This window comes from Denticeps clupeoides, chromosome 14, assembly GCF_900700375.1.
Source record: "Denticeps clupeoides chromosome 14, fDenClu1.1, whole genome shotgun sequence".
Lineage (NCBI taxonomy): Eukaryota > Metazoa > Chordata > Actinopteri > Clupeiformes > Denticipitidae > Denticeps > Denticeps clupeoides.
Window position 1 is genome coordinate 1,625,195 of NC_041720.1, and position 18,851 is coordinate 1,644,045.

At 43.3% G+C, this 18,851-nt stretch overlaps 1 protein-coding gene across 1 annotated transcript; it reads right to left on the reverse strand.

Annotated features, from left to right (window-relative positions):
• Positions 1-8,252: 8,252 nt before the first annotated feature.
• Positions 8,253-18,382, reverse strand: nmbr (neuromedin B receptor). The gene is made up of 3 exons (XM_028953293.1): positions 17,896-18,382; positions 15,411-15,756; positions 8,253-9,047 (listed from the first exon to the last, which is right to left on the reverse strand). The coding sequence occupies exons 1-3, from the start codon at positions 18,291-18,293 to the stop codon at positions 8,667-8,669; spliced, it is 1,125 nt and encodes a 374-aa protein (XP_028809126.1). The 5' UTR covers positions 18,294-18,382; the 3' UTR covers positions 8,253-8,666.
• Between the last annotated feature and the right edge of the window lie 469 nt (positions 18,383-18,851).

An 18,851-nucleotide genomic window follows, 5' to 3' on the forward strand; every position in this document is an offset into this window, starting at 1 on the left:
TAATGCAGCCCAAGGGTTCATCCTTGCTTATGCCCAAAGATCGCTAGGAGACTCCAGCTCCAGCTTCCTCCGAAGCCTGACCTGACAAACCGAAACAGGCTCGTGGTAAAGACAGTAGATGGGTGGAATTACGTAACGTTGCGGAATGAAATTTCCCTTTATTGGTGTCATTGAAGTGACCTGGACCTCCTCTGAGATGTTGAGCGTCTTGTGTCATTGGTGAGTTAAGCGATTAATGAGGAAAAAAGAACAACAGCAATCAGACGATCGCAGAAGCCAAACATCTCTGAGTTGCTTTGCATATTTAACTGTTGGGACTCACGGCTGGCAGCGTCGACGCCCTGCCTGGGTGTGATAAGCCTTCTTCTGCAGTCACTCCTGGTCCTGTACAAACCGACGGCAGTGGACCACAGTTCCAGGGGCAAAGCAATGATCATGGGAGCCAATATTCAAGCATTTAAACCCGTATTGGCTTTCATCTTCGACCTTTTATTATAAATTTTTATCTTTCGGGGGTGGGGTGTTGGTTCTGAAGGACAAAAAAAATCCATATTAACAAATTCAACACATTTAACCTTTTTAAAATAAAACCAGATATAAACTCCTTTTTTGTAGGTGTGATGTTTTATTTACAAAGTTTCGAAAGGAGAGGAGCGTGATTGACAGCTCTCATACACCCTACCTCCTCATCCTTAATGATTTAAGTCCCCTGGACAATGTCAACAGGCCGAACAGGCGTGATCAGTCTTATATAACTTCTCTGAATTCTCCCGCTAAGTCCCAGAAGGCGAGAAAGCCTTGTGCCTAATTAGGCCCACGGTCCTCGGCCTGTCACTACGTACCCATGAGTCACAGCAGAAAACATGTTAACTTAACCCCACTGGGACCCTCCTTCTCAGTTGAACGCGTTCCCGTATAACTCGAAATGAAATCGGCAGCCAAACAAACTCCTGGTTTTCATATTTGGTCGTAATTGCTTTAATTATATTAGCAGTATTCACCAATTCACAAGTTGGCGCTTGTGACGCTGTTTGAAAAGGTCTTCTCCAGCGACCGAAAAAACAAATACATAAAATAAAAGTATATAAATATTGAAAAAAGGATATAAATAGATTATAAAATACTGAAAAAATAAAAATACAATTCTAGACAGTTTTGTTTTATATTAAATTCATTTTAATACCAGCAACAGCGGTATTAAGGAGCGGTTTAAAGAAGCAGCCCCATAATCATAATCCCGGTCCGCCAATGTGCCACTGAGGTGCCACTGAGCAAAGCACCGTCCCCACACACTGCTCCCCGGGTGCCTGTCATGGCTGCCCACTGCTCACCAAGGGTGATGGTTAAACACACCTGTGTCACGGTGTGCTGTGCTGCAGTGTATCACTTCACTTTCACTTTCAACTGAGTGACCTGTTCAGCGCAAAAGTAAATGGTTCATATTTTTCTGTTTGTTAATTTATTTATTTATCAATCTCTCATTATTTAATGATTAAAAATTCAATTGAATTTTAAAATAATTGAGAATAATTTTTTATGTCAGCAGAAATACTGTGTTTCAGTTGTATGCCTGAATGAACAAATCCTATACTGGCATAATCATCATCATCCTCATCATCATTAGACCTCATGTAGGAGCTTGAAGTATGGTGTGAAGTTATGACTTGCTGATCCCCGGCCTCCCTCTTCCCATTCCAGCTGTCCTGGGATGTTACCTGTTGATGCCCACCATGGGTGATGCCCATCGTTCTGCCCTCCCTGGTCCTTCACTCTGCAACAATGGAACCCAGTACCACGCACGTCTGCGAATACGTTCTGCTTGTTTACAGCTTGTTTGGTTTCTCGGCCCCAGATGGTCTCTTTCCTGCCGCTTTTTTCTGTGTTATTTATTCCCCCCATATTTGCAAGTGGATATTTAATATGATTTAATATATGATTCATTCAGACGTGAGGTATCTGTATAAATCAAGGCGCTTGTTGATCTACTTTAACCTTGTCATGCCATTACCTGCATTTCTTACAACACATATATTGTTGTGCCGGTTGCTTGCTAATTAGCATCCTGAGCTAAATTGCTCATTTTGCAGAATAATAGGGGCATTCTCTACGGTCTGACAAGTGAAATAACTAAACATGCGCTCCGTGGCCAGGGAAGTCTCCCGGCATAACTCATATTTAATTTTCTGCCGGAGGAAGGGATGCTTGTTTTCTCAGAGTTATCAGTGAAACGTTTGCCCCTTCGGCACAGAACTCATTTGGCCTTTAATGCATTACGAGAGCGTGCTGCTCAAGACGAGTCCCGATGCTGTTGCCCTTCTTTAAAGGTTGTGATGACTGGAGTTCCTGTGTTAGACAAACTTTAATGCCAACTTTTTATTTATTTATATATATATATATATATTCTGTACCCACACACACTGGGTACAGAAAGTATTCAGTATTTTCACTCTTTGATGTATTGCAGCCATTTTTAAAATCATTTAAGTAATTTGTTTTCCTCATTAATGTACACACAGCACCCCATATTAACCGAAAAACACAGAATTGTTCACATTTTTGCTGATTTATTAACAAAGAAAAACTGAAATATCACATTGTCCTAAGTATTCGGACCTGTGACTGATATATTTAACTCAGGTTCTGTCCATTTCTTCTGATCGTCCTTGAGATGTTTCTACACCTTCATTTGATTCCAGCTGTGTTTGATTATAGTGGTTGGACTTGATTAGGAAGCCACACCCTGTCTATATAAGACCTTACAGCTCACAATGCATGTCTGAGCAAATGAGAATCATGAGGTCAAAGGACCTGCCTGAAGAACTCAGTGACAGAATAGTGGATAGGCGCAGATCTGGCCAAGGATACGAAACCATTAAGGTTCCTAAGATCACAGTGGCCTCCATATTCTTTAAATGGAAGACGTCTGGGACGACCAGAACCCTTCCTAGAGCTGGCCATCCAGGGGAGAAGAGCATCACTGTGCCTGAGCTCCAGAGATGCAGTCGGGAGATGGGAAAAGGTGTTTTTTTTTTTATTCCCCGACCCAGGCCTTCATTCAGCAGCGGTGAGTTCCCCTGACGGGATTGAGTTCAGATTCAGAAGCGGGATGCTAAATGCATGCACCTGGCCGATAAAGAATAAAGGAATATTGATTTGTGAGTAAAATCGCATTGCGTCCTGTAGGCGGCTACTTCTCTTTCACCGACAAGATGAAGAAAGCTCTCCTGCAACGTGAGGGCAGCTGATCAGAGACGACTTAAAAATGCGGTGAACATCAAAGTTCCTGGCCTTCATCTCAGCCCTGAATAGGTCCGGCCATATCTGGATCTATTACACTTCAGCAGCCAATTAACATTTAAGTGTTGTTGCTCTGTTATTGTTCCTTTCGTCAGAAATTCCCATTTTTGATGCCGAGAGGATCGGGAGTAGATGAATAAGGCTCCTTTATTGCAGAAATAGTGTACTGTATTATGCATGGGGGGGTGGGCAGCATGACGCGACGATGCAGGGCTCTTCTGAAATGTCTATTTTTGCCTCCACAAAGATCAAATGTCGGAAGCCATCAGTCGGGACAAAGAAGCTGATTTTTCAGCGGCTGTGCCATCAGCTGATGAAGCGAGATCAATAGCGACAGAGATGTACGGGGACAGGAGCTCTTCATAATGGTGGCTTCTGCCCATCAAGTTATCTTGAGTGCAGGCAGCGGCTGCATGTTTTTAGGAAAACACCCCCCCCCCCCCCCCCCCCTTCAATTCACCCTCTGGGTGAGTGGTGCCAAAGCCTTACAAGTCCATGTCTTCACAACATGAGGCCGATGCACGCCTTCAGAAATGTAATAAAGCTTTTACATTGATGACGGTGCCTGGTGCCAAGACTTGTTCTTCCAGCCCATCCCGCAAATGTTCCATCAGTCTGAGATGTTCCTCCATCCATTTCTCTACAATGTACAAGGGTCTGTTGTCCCGCTGAAAGACAGCTACCGTGGAGGAGTCTAGGTGGTCTGAAACTATCTTTAGGTCAAAGCACCCAAGGTTTCTGTGCATTCTGAGCAGATCCAGGTTTGTCGGTATCCATTTTTCCTGTTTCAGTACAAGGACTGACAGTTTATAGCACATGTGCCACTGAACATAGAGAATACACTTTGTTTTGCTTTTATATCTTTATTAATTTTGAAGGCTTTTTAACACAAACATCAAACGCGAACATCAAAAGTGAGGCAATTATAGAGATTCTTGGTGACCAAGATGAATACTGTGCTTATTTTCTTGATGTCAGGACTTTCAGCTAAAAGTTCTTCTTCCACCTGAGCATTTTGCTGACTTCTTCTCTTCATTTTGAAAATGTTTACTCTGCACTTAGCCCGGTTTGTGTGAAGATGGCCATTTCACGTCTGTGCCGAATGGTGAATAGAATTTCGTAACGCGGAGCAGAGGCTGGTCAATCATATCATAATTGGCTTCTTTCTCTCTTTCTCTCTTTCTTTCTTTCTTTCTACAAAAGACGGAGCACTTTTTCCCAACCTTTCTCACATCGGCCTGCCGGATTGTTATTTAGGGAGCACGGTTTTGAAGGCACTCATTATTGTAATTTGAATCCACTGATTACTCTGGCAAATCTTAACCGCGGTGGTCTGCATGCATTTCTGAACGGAACGACTTCTTCTCTACAGAAGAATATGGTGAACCGACTGTAGGTAAAATGAGATATGTGCTCTATTCTTTATCAAGCTCATTTCGTGTCGATCATTGTGTACATGAAAAACTAAGCCCTGCTTATTCCGCTAAGGTGTAATGTCACCTGTTTGGTTGTGGGCCAATTTTAGAAAGGTTTTTCATGTATGCCGGTTTTATCTGTGTGATTCACCATGCCAGCATCTGCCATCTGCACTTCACTACGAAGTCTGCGGAGTCTGCATTTTCAACTCATAGTTGTGTATTAACAGCAGTCTGCATTAAAACAATTTATACATTCAGTCTCCTTCATACACAACTCTACAAGGAGATGAGTGACAGCCTTCAAATAAAGATATTTACAGCAATAGAAAATATTACACAACACTTATAACATCACAGATGATAGTAAAACATTTGTTGGTCAAAAAATGTACACAAATTCCTGTTTTGGTGCTGCAGGTGCATTATGAATTCCATAAAACATTGTTACATAATTTTATTATAGGAAATAATTATAATATTTGCAAGAAATGATTATCCAAAACATTCAGAAAAATTGACAAACTAGTTGTATATACATTATATAACCTTTTTAATTAATCAAAAAGTATTTTCTGCTTTATTTACACTTGCAATAAAAATAGAGGAATACATTCAGTTAGTAATAATCACATCCTGTGGTTTTCATGGCTCTGTAGAATTTTCACTTCATCTTTGGCAAAACAGGATAAATAATACATTGTGGCGGGGAAAAGAACGATAATGGATTGGCATATTTTCTTATTAAGGAATTAATTCATTTATAAGCCATTTATTTATTCAAATTAGCCGACATAAAAATTTGGGGGGCTTTCCTCTCAAACAAGTTAATATACACGTTAAAATAGCTCTTGGAGACCATAAGGGAGCGACATGAGACCATAAACATGTTTTAAAAAAATGTAAATACGACTTAACACATTCAGGTGTTTAAAGGGGAAGCTTGAATGAGGAAGTAGTCTTCTGAATAAATGGACGATTTCCCCAAAACTACACTGACTAGTTGGCTCCAATTTACGGACGTAAACAGTGTGAATGGAGCTTCCAATAGAGTTTGATACTAAAATGATGACCACTCGTTTGCTTGGAACATTTTGTCACAGTAATCCCGATATCACACAAAGGCAACAGTAATTAAGCAGGTCCATCAAGTTGTACGTCCTTAAATGTCACTGAGAGTTTGTCCTTTTTAATCACCTACATGTCACTAGTGTGGGACCTATGAGGAACTAACTGTCTTAACGCTTTGTTCTGTGCCTTAGAATTTACAGAGCACAGGGATAATTATCTGGACATTTACTGTTTTGAGTTTATTTATGTGCTTCTAGAATAAATTGGGCACCAGATGGGGAGTAATTTATATACACACTGGATCATTTCCTTAAAACTTTAAAGGGATAAAAAAAGAATAAAACAACAACAATATAATTTATCTAAATGTGTGCTCAGAATTATTATTTGAAGAAATGTTTTTTTGTGTAAAACTTTTAAAATAATGCTTAATAATTAAAGCCTTCAGGACACAAATCTCAGAGGTCTATACATTCACACTAATGAAGGTTTTCAAATAAAACGCATATTGGTGTGCCAAATAGCGCAATAATTTCTTTAAAGAGCCTGCTATAAACACTTTAGCAGTCCAATGGGAAACTATAAAAGGGAAGTTTGTGAACAAATTGGCTCGATTTTGGCTTGGAGAGCAGTTAAAGGTTAAAAGATGAGAAGATGAAAGGACAAAAGGGAAGAGTGAAATCATTGTTAAATTACTTAATTTTGTAAAATTGGTTGAACATTTAGATTATTAAAGATTTAGTATGCATATTGGCTTATTAATGCTAATGTTCTAGCATATAATCTTAACGTCAACGATGTTAACATCAGCAATGCTGATGTTAACAATGCTCATGAAGCAGGTCCACTATGTTACGTCACATTAAATTTTGTGACATTTCGACCATGTACAGAAATTAGCATGTTAACATGCTAACATCAAAAATGCTAACGAGACATGACCACAAAGCGTCATTTGAAATTTGGGGACGTTTGGGACATTTTTCTTACTTGCAAGACTGAAAATGTGACCATTGTTGCTTTGTAAAATGGGTTTCAATAAATGTGACATTAGAGGAATAAAAAGGAGGAGTGGAGGATAGAGGGCTGAGTCAAAGAAGGTTAGCTGTAGTTGTATGAATAAAAGTAAAATATACAGTGCTAAGAAGTGTAAAAAAAAAGTGCAGGACAGTGTTCTGCAGTGTTTAACAATGACAATCACTTCACTTTCAAAGTCATGTGTGGAATCGCTTAAAAAATCACAAGCACACTTCTGTACTATGGGCTGGATAAAGGTTTGGACAACGTGCGATGAAAACGGAAGGAGTAGAAGACCAAGATTTTGGCTTTCCAGGCCAAAATAATTAGTGTGTGATGACTGGGCATCTCTTGATTCTGATTGGGTTTTCACCCTCTTTAAATAGTCTTTGTATGGAGTGGTTGGAATAGTATGTCAATGACTTCAGGTAATCAATAAAGCAATATTCATTTAAAGAAAATGCTCCCTGTCATTGTTCTCAGAGAAAAAAAAAAATAATACAAAAAACATTTATATTTCTCAAGAAATGAGAAATCTGTTTCAACCAAAATGCACACACACACACACACACACACACACACACACATATATACATAATATGTGTGTGTGTAAGTTTGTACAATGTAGATGTATATAACATATGTGAAATGATCATTCCAAGGATTCCCAAGAACACACACTCGCACACTGCTTTACAAGCTCAATGAATTCAATTGTATTAAGTAGGGAGTAAATGGTAAACTAAGGTAAGTAATAATACTGCTAGAGGTTGTTTTTTTTTATTCTATTTGATGCTCCAAATTGCATCTGTGAAAAACCAAACTCATCTGATGACCTACGGGGCAACTGCAAGCCACAATAATCAGCATGTCAGTCTGACACTCTGGCTGTTTAAGCACTTACGATATTCAGCAGCTCGGTCTTCCATGATGAGACAGATGAAGGGATGGAAGATGGAGAATGGAGACATCAGATTGGATATGCAAATACCCGCCTGTGCATCAGAAGCCCAGGTTGCTTGTGGGATTGATAAAGGTGGAGCGAACGTATAATGGCTGACAGGTGGGTAACACCGAAGCGCGCTTTGTTTAGCCGTGAAGATTGCTCTGAGGCAGTTCATTAGAGCCGCTTGGCGCACGGCGTCTTCCTTTTTAAATGGGCGGGTCACTTATGGATCATTGAGTAGATATTTAATCAAGGAAGTGCAACAGACCCTTTTCACACATCCGGGATTCGAAAAAGGATGGAGGGAAGTGTTCAAACATGCAGGGAGAAAAGCGTAGCCATATTATTTTCCCCGCAGGAGCTGGAGGAGCTACAACTAGCGAACCAGCAAGATGTTCACCTTTGTGGTCATACATGAACATACGTGAACATGAACAGAAAAATTTTTTTTTTTCATATTAATTACGTAGAAACTTTAAGAAATTTTAAAAAATCATTTCCACTGTTTGGTGTATGAATTTGGTGTCCTGTACAGTTCTATTTAATATTACTAGCAGACAATGTAGAACAATTCATAATCTGAGGTATTTATCCGGATGCGTTCTTGCCACCATGGTTTGCGTTTCGAGTATCCTAGTTTGTATTCAGTTCACGGCGTGCGATTTCGCCAATTGCCAATTTTGTGACTTTCTTTATATGCACTTTTATATCAGATTTATTTTTCCAAACACCTGCAACAATTTGGTTATTGAGGCTTTCAGATGTCAATCGAGGATAGTCAGTCCCAACAAGATGTCTTTTGGGGTCTGAAGTTGTCTTCAAGTCAGTTTGGGCGAAATGTGCATGACCTTCTGAAGTCACCAGCCGAAGCTTGGCACCAAATGCAATGTCAGGACGGATTGTGCATCAGTGTCCCCAGCCTAGAGAGACACCTCCTGCCTGGTGCCGTGACCGTTGGCTGCGGGGGGGTTCTTCTTGATGGAGGTCATGCGGACGGCGGAGGTGCTCTGGAGGAAGCTAGCGTTGCGCTCGTGGTACGGCTTCCTCTGGCACCGCAGCTGGCTGTTGAAGTGTCTTCGGAAGCTCTCGCTCAACATGTACAGAGCGAAGGGGTTGACGCAAGAGCTGGAGAAGCTCAGCACGCGGGCCAGCAGCGTGATGATGAAGTGGGACAGGGACGAGTCGATGTGGCGGTAGTTGAAGGAGCGGTACATGTAGAGCACGTGGTTGGGGAACCAGCACAGCGCGAAAAGGCCCACGAAGACCAGGACTATCTTGGCGAGCCGCTTCCGTGTCTCCATCTTAGGAATATAAACGAGAAATGAGCATCAGTCAGGTTCGCTGGAGCATGCAGTCCATTTACAGTCATCATGCCACAGCTACTCAGGACAGTGCAGAAACTGTCTAGGAGACCGAATACAACTGCACCGTAAAAAACCTGTTCTGCTAACTAAGAAGAACAAGGCAACTTATCTCACTCCAAGTTTTGAGTAAAGTCAACTTTAAGTAATAAATCAAGTAAACAAATCGAATTTAGTTGTAAATACTTAAACATTTAAGTTCTTATAACATAGCAACAGTTAATTAAACTCAACCTATTGAGTTAACGCAATTAAAATGTATTTACCGAAACTGCATACATGTGTTTAACATAGTTTAACTTAGTTAAAGTACTAAACATAGTTAACTACTAAATTCATTGCACTAGTGGTGCCCCTGGTGGGGCAGTGGTGACCTAGCGGTTAAGGAATCGGCCCCGTAATCAGAAGGTTGCCGATTCGAATCCCGATCCGCCAAGGTGCCACTGAGGTGCCACTGAGCAAAGCACCAAATTGGCATCAGTATTGGATCAATACCAGCACACTGATTTCGATATTTTCACTCTTCTATTTCTGTACCACGTTCCAACTGAAGGTTAATGTGCCAGTAGAAATACTGCTCCTCACACATCATTGTTACTCAAAGAACGAGATAGCTCCAGCCTCTTTGGTGCCTTAGGCAAGCACCAACCCTGCCCCGCCCTGAAATTCTCATGGCGCTGCAAAACACACACTTTTTGTTATATTTTCCAATCACATTTATCTTATGTATAAAGTATCTGTATCAGTATCAGTACATCCCTAGTTTTGTCACATCTCTGCAATATCAGATTTGCTATTATTTTATTTATAATAGCAGATGCTAGCAACAATTAATAACCTCCAACAAATAATTATCCTCCACAAATGAGTACACAGGCCACTTCACCATCAGGTGATTTGAATTTGTGTAGTATCGCCCCAGAGCATTCTGGGAAGCTCCGTCAGCAACTCGTAACTTGGTATCTTTTCTAAACTCTTCTCAATTACAAAGTGCTTCTCAATTATTTTCTGTTACGCCCCCCCCCCCAGGAAGAAGTAAACATTTTCTACCTCCCCCACCTGCCGCCAACATTTTACCCATAAGCGGTGTAAAAAACAGTGTTTTTTTCTTGCAGCAATTTTTTTTTTTTTTACTGTTATTTTTGCAGGTGTTGTCCTCTTGTAAGTCGCTTTGGATAAAAGTGTCTGCCAAGTAAAGTAAAGTAAAGTAAAGTAAAGTAAAGTAAAGTAAAGTAAAGTAAAAATGAACCTGTTATTGGCCCTGTTGGCATGCCGTAGTGGTCTCATGGGAAAGTTCCGTTATCATTATTGTTATTATTACTACTACTTAATAGGCTTTGCTTTGCAGGTAAATTCATGTGGGCTTGTACCTTTTTTTTATCTTCCTCCGTTTGTGGCGAGAAATGGCTTAAAATGACCGCCAATAGCTTTGCACTGAAACATTTGCGTAAAATCATCAAAAGAATGCTTGTTTGATAACCATTTTATGCAAATTGTCTTAATTGACTTCTGAAATGTACTCTAATTAACTAACTTTTTGCAAGTGACACACCAGCATCAGCGCGAGCATCTCCCTCCTCTCTTATGGCCTTTCGACCTGGAATCTTTCCCCGCATCCGTCTCGGCAGCTCGATTAGAATTCAAAAAGCACAACACCGTTTCCAGTCGTGCCGAACACTGACAAGAGCCGCGGGACTTATGGAAAGGGCTAGAACCTCGGCGTCTGGATAAACTCAGCCCAAAAAAATAACCATCCATATCCGCCCGACCTCCGGGCACCGCGGGAATCTTTCCGGCACAAATGAACTTTGGCCATCACCGGATGTTAACGGGTGAAGGTCATTACGCACTTTTAACAGCTTTAGACCGTTTGGTCCACTCCTCTCTGCAATGTTGCTTCCTTGGTGTTATTTAACCAGTGTGAGTAAAATCATCAAAAGAATGCTTGTTTGATAACCATTTTATGCAAATTGTCTTAATTGACTTCTGAAATGTACTCTAATTAACTAACTTTTTGCAAGTGGATAGAACATTATTAACAATGTTCTTAACCATATCAAAGCTCATTAATCACAAGGGTCATAATTGAAATCATTAAAACTGTTGAGGACTTCTTCACTGCATCACAGAGGGAATTATTTCTTTCCATTCCCAGTGGCTATTCAGCGGGGCCTTCAGCAACTTCAATAAATTCATCATTCAGTAACCAAAGAGAGAGAGAGAGAGAGAGAGAGAGAGAGAGAGATTATATATATCTCAACACTGATCAAAAGAGTGTATCTTCTGTGTTGCTAATGGCAACCATTGCAAGATAATGTCCCAGCTCACTCATTGAGAGCAAAGCTCCAGCATACATATAAACAAAATCATGTCTCATTCATCAGAATACTAAGAATATAGTGGCGTTTCTGCGCTTTTGTTTTGCAAGGAGGTTCGACACCTCCATTTTACATGTGTTTGTCGGACGGCATTTCAGCATTTGGCGGCCCTCCCCCGAGCCAAAGGTGCGAGGCGCCGGCCGCCGGGACCGCCTGCTCTCTTTGTCTTCCCCAGACGGGAGACACCGGGGGCGTGACGTCAGAAACAACAGGTTCTGATTGGTCTGTGACAGCTTCCTGTAGGTCAGGTGTATAAAGGATTGTTCACTTGTGGTCGGGGACTTTTTCATTTTCTTTTCTATCGGGAGCTAAGGGAAATGTTCCCATCAGTACCTGAGTCTTTCCTATTTGACCTATTTTTCTTGTGGCTTTTCTCTCTCTATCTCTCCCTTTACTCTTCCTTTTCATTTTGGTTTTTCTCTGTAACATTGGTACTTTACAATATTCACATGTAACTACAATAATAATTTACTGGTGTTAATAAATTAGAAACTTTTCATCCTTTTAACCTCTATTGTGCCACGCCTCTTTCTGCCAGGTAACATCAAGTTGGAGTGGTTTGAATGCAGTGCTTTTGTGTGTAGCGAGAGAGAGAGAGTTTTTTACTCTATTCTCCCCAGTTTTACACATGTTATCCTGTTAAACATCTATACCATTTTTGTTGCACTCCATTTAGCCCCTGGCACCCGAGAAGCTTCTACAAATCACACAAATTATTTAATATTCAATTACAGTGCTATGCGCGAATATATTATTCATGCACATTTTGGCACGCTGACCTTGTTCGCATTCATTTCACACTCCGGCTGTTGTCGTTGTTGCAGAAATCGGACAACAGTGTCAAGGCCTATAACAACTCAAATTGCTCCCCGAGACAATGAGGTGCGAGTGACTGTTCGAAACCAGCCACCACGGTAGTCTAGGGCCAATCGTCTTTAAAGTCAGCAGCCAAGCTTTTAAAAGACTCGGGGAAAATGTCCCAGGTATTAAAGCAGCGCCATGTTCGCCGCATGAGACGTCCAGGAGATTCTCTTAACCGGGTGGCATCAGGTCTAGGAATGAGCTCTTCCCCTCCAGGGCATTGTGAGCCTCCATCCTGCCACTTGAATCACTGCTGACAATCTCGAGTGTCTAATTAACCAAGGGTTGGGGCACTTCAGGATCAGAGACCCCGTGCTGTGGAAAAAAAATCCATGAATCACAGAGCACAGACCGACCTTCAGAGGTATCTGATACCCATCAGGCAGGCAGTGTTAATGTTATGGCTCATCAGTGTACGCAATAGTATAATTTTACATTTACAATTTACATTTAAAGCATTTGGCAGACGCCCTTATCCAGAGCGACTTACAACGTGCTTCCATGTCACCATGGATGAAGAGATCAGTTCTGGTTCACTAGGACCCCAACTATGAATACAATCTTTTTATTCACTCTGTTCTAGTTTCTATACAGAAGTCAGACAAGAAGAAAGTTACAAGTTCATCTAAATCTTCTCTAAAGAGGAAGGTCTTGAGCTGCCGTGTGAAGGTGCTCGGTGACTGAGCTGGAAGACGGAGAAGAGTCTAGATGAACGTCTTCCTCGTACCTTCAGAGATGGAGGGACCAGGCGAGCAGTACTGGAGGCTCGGAGTATACGAGGTGCAGTGCGAGGTGTAATAAGGGCTGTGAGGTAGGATGGTGCTACTCCATGTTTGGCTTTGTAGGCCAGCATCAGTATTTAGAACCTGATGCCTGCAGCTACTGGGAGCCAGTGGAGGGAACGTAGCAGAGGGGCGGTGTGGGAGAACTTGGGAAAGTTGAAGATCAGTCGTGCTGCTGCATCTTGTATTAGTTGTAGAGGTCGGATGGTACATAGTGGTAGACCAGCTAGAAGGGAGTTACAGTAATCCAGTCATGAGATTACTAAGGACTGAACCAGTAGTTGGGTGGCCTGGGTTGACGGATTCGTCTGCTAATTTTAAAATTACACTCTCGTAAATTAATCCCCTATAAAACACACTTAACCCAGTGTTACTAGTCTTTTAGTGTCACATTTATAGAGTATACGTCTCGCTGCAGTAACCTCCACAAGCAAGAATATGTAGGTATATACGCATTTTTTCCTCCGGCGGATGGTTGTGCACTGAAGCCTAAGAGCAACATACAGTTCCAAGCTTCGCAACAGCAGCACGGCAACCGAGTGCCGCCTGCACTCTGCCGTCACACCAGCAGACAGCAGCCTAGGGCGGTTTTGTCCCTTCTCCAAATGCCTGTGTAGAACACACTGCAGCCTCTGAGTTGTCACCCTGAGAAGAATTCAGACCATTTTCACTAGCAACTCTTGACCTGATGCATAATGGCGATGTCTCGGAAACATCCGAGAGCTGAAAAGCTTTCTGGTAAAGTGGTAATTCAACCAGTCGTTCTTCCTCCAACATGCACATCTTAGCCAGCTGCAGCTGTAACGTTGCACAGTGGACTAAACCACAAGCTAGTTGAGGTTGAGAAGGTAGTAGCCTAGTGGGTAACACACTCGCCTATGAACCAGAAGACCCGGGTTTGAATCCCACTTACTACCATTGTGTCCCTGAGCAAGACACTTAACCCTGAGTGTCTCCAGGGGGGGACTGTCCCTGTAACTACTGATTGTAAGTCGCTCTGGATAAGGTTGTCTGATAAATGCTGTAAATGTAAAATGTAAATGAGAAGGAGATTATAGTTTTTGCTTAGTTAATTAATGACAATTAAACACAAACTGGCCATCGCCGGGGTCCTTGTTCTGTTTCTGCATTAGTTTTGCCACATTTCACAGCGTTGTTTCGTACGTTGGTTAATGTGCAATGATTGCTAATCGCAACCCGTTAGCTTCATATCGGCAATTGTCCAGACTGTTTTGAAGCCAACAACCTAGATAAAGGAGGAAGAAGTTATTTCTGTTTGATTTCTGCATTAGTTTTACTCCATTTTCACAGCAGAAGTGGAAGAACCCTGTAGCTAGCCCGCAAGCCACCATTTTGGCTGCTCGTTCTCCACTCATTAAGGGGGGGGGGGCCTGGAAACATTTGCCACATTACGGACATCCTTCACCTATTCACCCCCACTTGCGCCAATGCATCGGTTCTGTGCCCGCTCGCGCTAGTGGAGTCATTGCTATTCACGGGAAAGATGTCGCTCCACTGAAAACGTCTTGAACTCGGTTTGGCGAACGCTTTTAAGACACGTCTTTTAATCCTTTTTAATACCGAGTCTCCGCCCTCCACTCTGACCAATCACTAGCGCCTCAGACCCCAACAGATCCATTTTAATGGATGTAACGCAACTGCAGTTGCTTCATGGATCTTGTTTAGTAATGAATGAGGAAAAATTCACCACTTGCTTAAACGCAACGTTATTATTTGGTATAAATAATGTTGGTGGGGTCACTGCTGAAAAAAAGGCCCATTTGGCCGTAACCGCATCGGAATGGTAACCCAGCAATGAACAGCATCGCAGACTGTGGACGAGGCTACTCTACGAGCAAATTATTTACATTTACATTTACAGCATTTACCAGACGCCCTTATCCAGAGTGACTTACAATCAGTAGTTACAGGGACAGTCTCCCCCTGGAGACACTCAGGGTTAAGTGTCTTGCTCAGGGACACGATGGTAGTAAGTGGGATTTGAACCTGGGTCTTCTGGTTCACAGGTGAGTGTCTTACCCACTAGGCTACTACCACCAAATTATAGTGGCTCTCATGCAAAATGTAGCTTCCTGTCAGTCTGTGTGGAACATCCTTCCAACATTTTGACACGTTTTTTTTTGCCTCCGCTGTGGGCAAATCGTACAAAATTTCAGCGGAACACTCCGTGGGGCATGTTTCAAGTAGTCGGCATTAACATTTATAAGGAGCTCGGAGTTATTTTATGACAAAAAAAAGAAAAAGAAAGAAGCCGGCGTCACCTGTCGTTTTGAATGCTCGCTGATCTCCCCTGGCATGTCATGGGCGCTCTTGATCAGCGTCCTGGCGATGTGATAATAGTAGACAGAGATGATTCCCAGAGGGATGAGGAAATAGACCAGGAATATCAACACGGAGTGGATTTTGGGATGCATCTCGTTCGAGAGGGGGTAGGGTACACATGCGGTGAAGGTCACGTTCTTGTCCTGGATGTGGACAACCTGGGAAAAGATGGCTTCAGGCACAGCCAGCAGGACCGAGACCAGCCATATGGACACAGCTTTCAGGCAAGTCCACAGCACAGCACTGGAGGTCTGGATGTCCATGGGGTTCACGATTGCTTTATATCTGAAATAAATAAAATACTGCCCATTAAATCCGAGCCAGATACCGATCCACAAACACCAGTGACGTCACCTTCTCCCAATTTCCTTGAATCAGATGTCCTTGACTCAATATATTATGTAATTTTTTTTCGGTAATTGAATAACGCCCACATGTTCGCTCTGATGAGCGCTGGCATTTCAGACACAAACTAGCAAATTGGCCACAAATTGGATCATTGCTGTTCTGTCCATCTGTATCAAACAAATCTGTCTATCTGTCCACATATTTTACATAGGTTTGTTGTAGATTCTTATTTCCTATTAGCTCTGTGTGTTAAAGTTATTTAAAAAAATGCATCGTCAAAGTGCATATTCCAAGTAAGGCAGTTGGTCTGAGGTCATATATATTTTAAGTAATAAATATGCTGTGGAACTGGGACATTTTGAATGAAATGTGTCCAAACACATTGAAAACTGGAGGGTTAAAGCAAAAGGCATTTCTTGGCTATAAAGGACATTACATTATCCAAGACCTTCCTCTTTAGAGAATATTTAGATGAACTTGTAACCTTCTTCTCGTCTGACTTCTGTATAGAAACTAGAACAGAGTGAATAAAAAGATTGTATTCATAGTTGGGGGTCCTAGTGAACCAGAACTGACCACTTCATCCATGGTGACATGGAAGCACGTTGTAAGTCGCTCTGGATACGGCCGTCTGCCAAATGCTGTAAATGTATTGAAATTTTCCATCTTTCAAAAGGTACGAAAAAAAAAAAAAAAAACTACGGACATAAAGTAAAATAAAATTCGATTGTTATCTATTTTCCAAGCCCGCAGAAGCCGCAGTGTACGGATTAAAAAGCCACGAGTTGCCGACCCCTGGCCTCAATCAATAGATTTTTCATGATCTCCCCCTGTCTATGCAAGGGGGCGGAGGACTCGTGTATTATGAAGTGCCGGTGTACAGAAATGCATCCCTCCATGTGAGAACAATACGTCCTAGGTGTCCCAGAAAGGCCTGTCTCGCGGACAGCCGTCATTAATGTGTAAAGAGGGTGATGACGGCTGAAGGGCCGACGGGGCCAGCGGGCAGGCGGGCAGGGGGGCGCCCGGTGAATCGTGTCGGAGAAAGCGGTCTACATTCGACCCCATTTGTGGGAATAAAGCGGCCAATCGTCCCCGTGCAGATATTCCTCCATGACAATCCGCCTCTGGAGGCGGCCCTTAACATTCCAAGCAGCGGGAGGACGTCGCCCTCAGCCAAGCACAATGCCCCCACACTGCGGCACGGAAATCAACTCCATTCCGTTTCGGACCAGGGGCCAGGCCGCCGCTAATAAGACGAAAGTCCTACGGCGCCAATGCACGGGCCGGCATACAAATGGGCCATTTTCACCACTCCTGGAGACACGCCGGCGTCAGCGCGAGCATCTCCCTCCTCTCTCATGGCCTTTCCACCTGGAATCTTTCCCCGCATCCGTCTCGGCAGCTCGATTAGAATTCAAAAAGCACAACGCCGTTTCCAGTCGTGCCGAACACGGACAAGAGCCGCGGGACTTATGGAAAGGGCTAGAACCTCGGCGTCTGGATAAACTCAGCCCCAAAAAAATAACCATCCATATCCGCCCGACCTCCGGGCACCGCGGGAATCTTTCCGGCACAAATGAACTTTGGCCATCACCGGATGTTAACGGGTGAAGGTCATTACGCACTTTTAACAGCTCCATTTAGACCGTTTGGTCCACTCCTCTCTGCAATGTTGCAATGTTGCTTCCTTGGTGTTATTTAACCAGCTTTTTTTTTTTTTTTTTTTACTTTCATTCGCGTCTCCATCTCACTCACATTCCCTCTCATTTAAATTAATTAACAAGGTCTCCTCAGCACACAGAGGTCCATTTCTTCACCACGGACGAAGACAAGTTCAGGAAACGTAATGAACCTACAACATCTTCTAGTTCCCTAATTCAACAACTAATTTACATTTTACATTTACGGCATTTACCAGACGCCCTTATCCAGAGCGACTTACAGTCAGTAGTTACAGGGACAGTCCCCCCCTGGGGACACTCAGGGTTAAGTGTCCTGCTCAGGGACACGATGGTGGTAAGTGGGGTTCGAACCTGGGTTACCACACATTCTCGTTTGCGTGCATTTCTGTACCTGTCGGCGCTCAGGGCGGTGAGGGTGAAGACCGACACGCCGACCGACGTCAGCTGGATGACCGGGATCAGCTTGCACGCCACCGTCCCGAAGATCCACTCCTCGAAGAAGTACCTGAAGGCGTCCACGGGGACGCAGGTGACCAGGAGCAGCAGGTCCCCCGCGGCCAGGCTGGAGATGAAGATGTTGGGCACGCTGCGCATGGCGCTGTTGCTGATGAAGATCTTCACCAGCGTGATGTTGCCCAGCAGACCCACCGTGATGATGACCACGTACGCGGAGAGGATCACGTAGCGCATGACGAGGTCCGTGCCGCCGTCCGGCTCCGGCTCGTCCGCGAACTTGTCCAACTCCGCCGGGTCTTCTGGGAAGGACGAGTTGCCTGGCGTGGCGTCCATGGTTTAAAAGAAAGAAAAAGAGAGAAAGAAAGGAAGAAAGGAAGGAAGGAAGGATCGGGATCGGAATCTGGAGCTGCTGGCGAGGCGCTGTCCGCCCGGCAAGTGCTGAAATGCGGAGACGCGCAACTTCACTGGCGGCTGGAGCAGGAGGCGGCGAGAGTAAAGCGTGTTGCACACACACACACACACTGACACACACACACACACACTGACACACACATTCAAACACGCACACACACACACACTCACACACACACACTGACACACACATTCACACACGCACACTCACTCACGCGCACACATTCACACACACACACACACTCACACACACACACACACACTGACACACACATTCACACACGCACACTCACTCACGCGCACACATTCACACACACACACACACACTGACACACACATTCAAACACGCACACACACACATTCACACACGCACACTCACTCACGCACACACATTCACACACGCTCACTCACACACACACACACACACACTCACACACGCCAGACCTGTTACTGGCCAGCATGCACACTGACCTCATATTA

What these genes read in the sequence shown, in the direction of transcription:
- nmbr (XM_028953293.1), bottom strand. Translation starts at nt 18,293, where the DNA reads ATGGACGCCACGCCAGGCAACTCGTCCTTCCCAGAAGACCCGGCGGAG. An exon ending in ACCGCCCTGAGCGCCGACAG is followed by an intron (nt 15,757 to 17,895) that starts GTACAGAAATGC and finishes TATTTATTTCAG; the next exon opens with ATATAAAGCAATCGTGAACC. An exon ending in GCGAGCATTCAAAACGACAG is followed by an intron (nt 9,048 to 15,410) that starts GTGACGCCGGCT and finishes TATATTCCTAAG; the next exon opens with ATGGAGACACGGAAGCGGCT.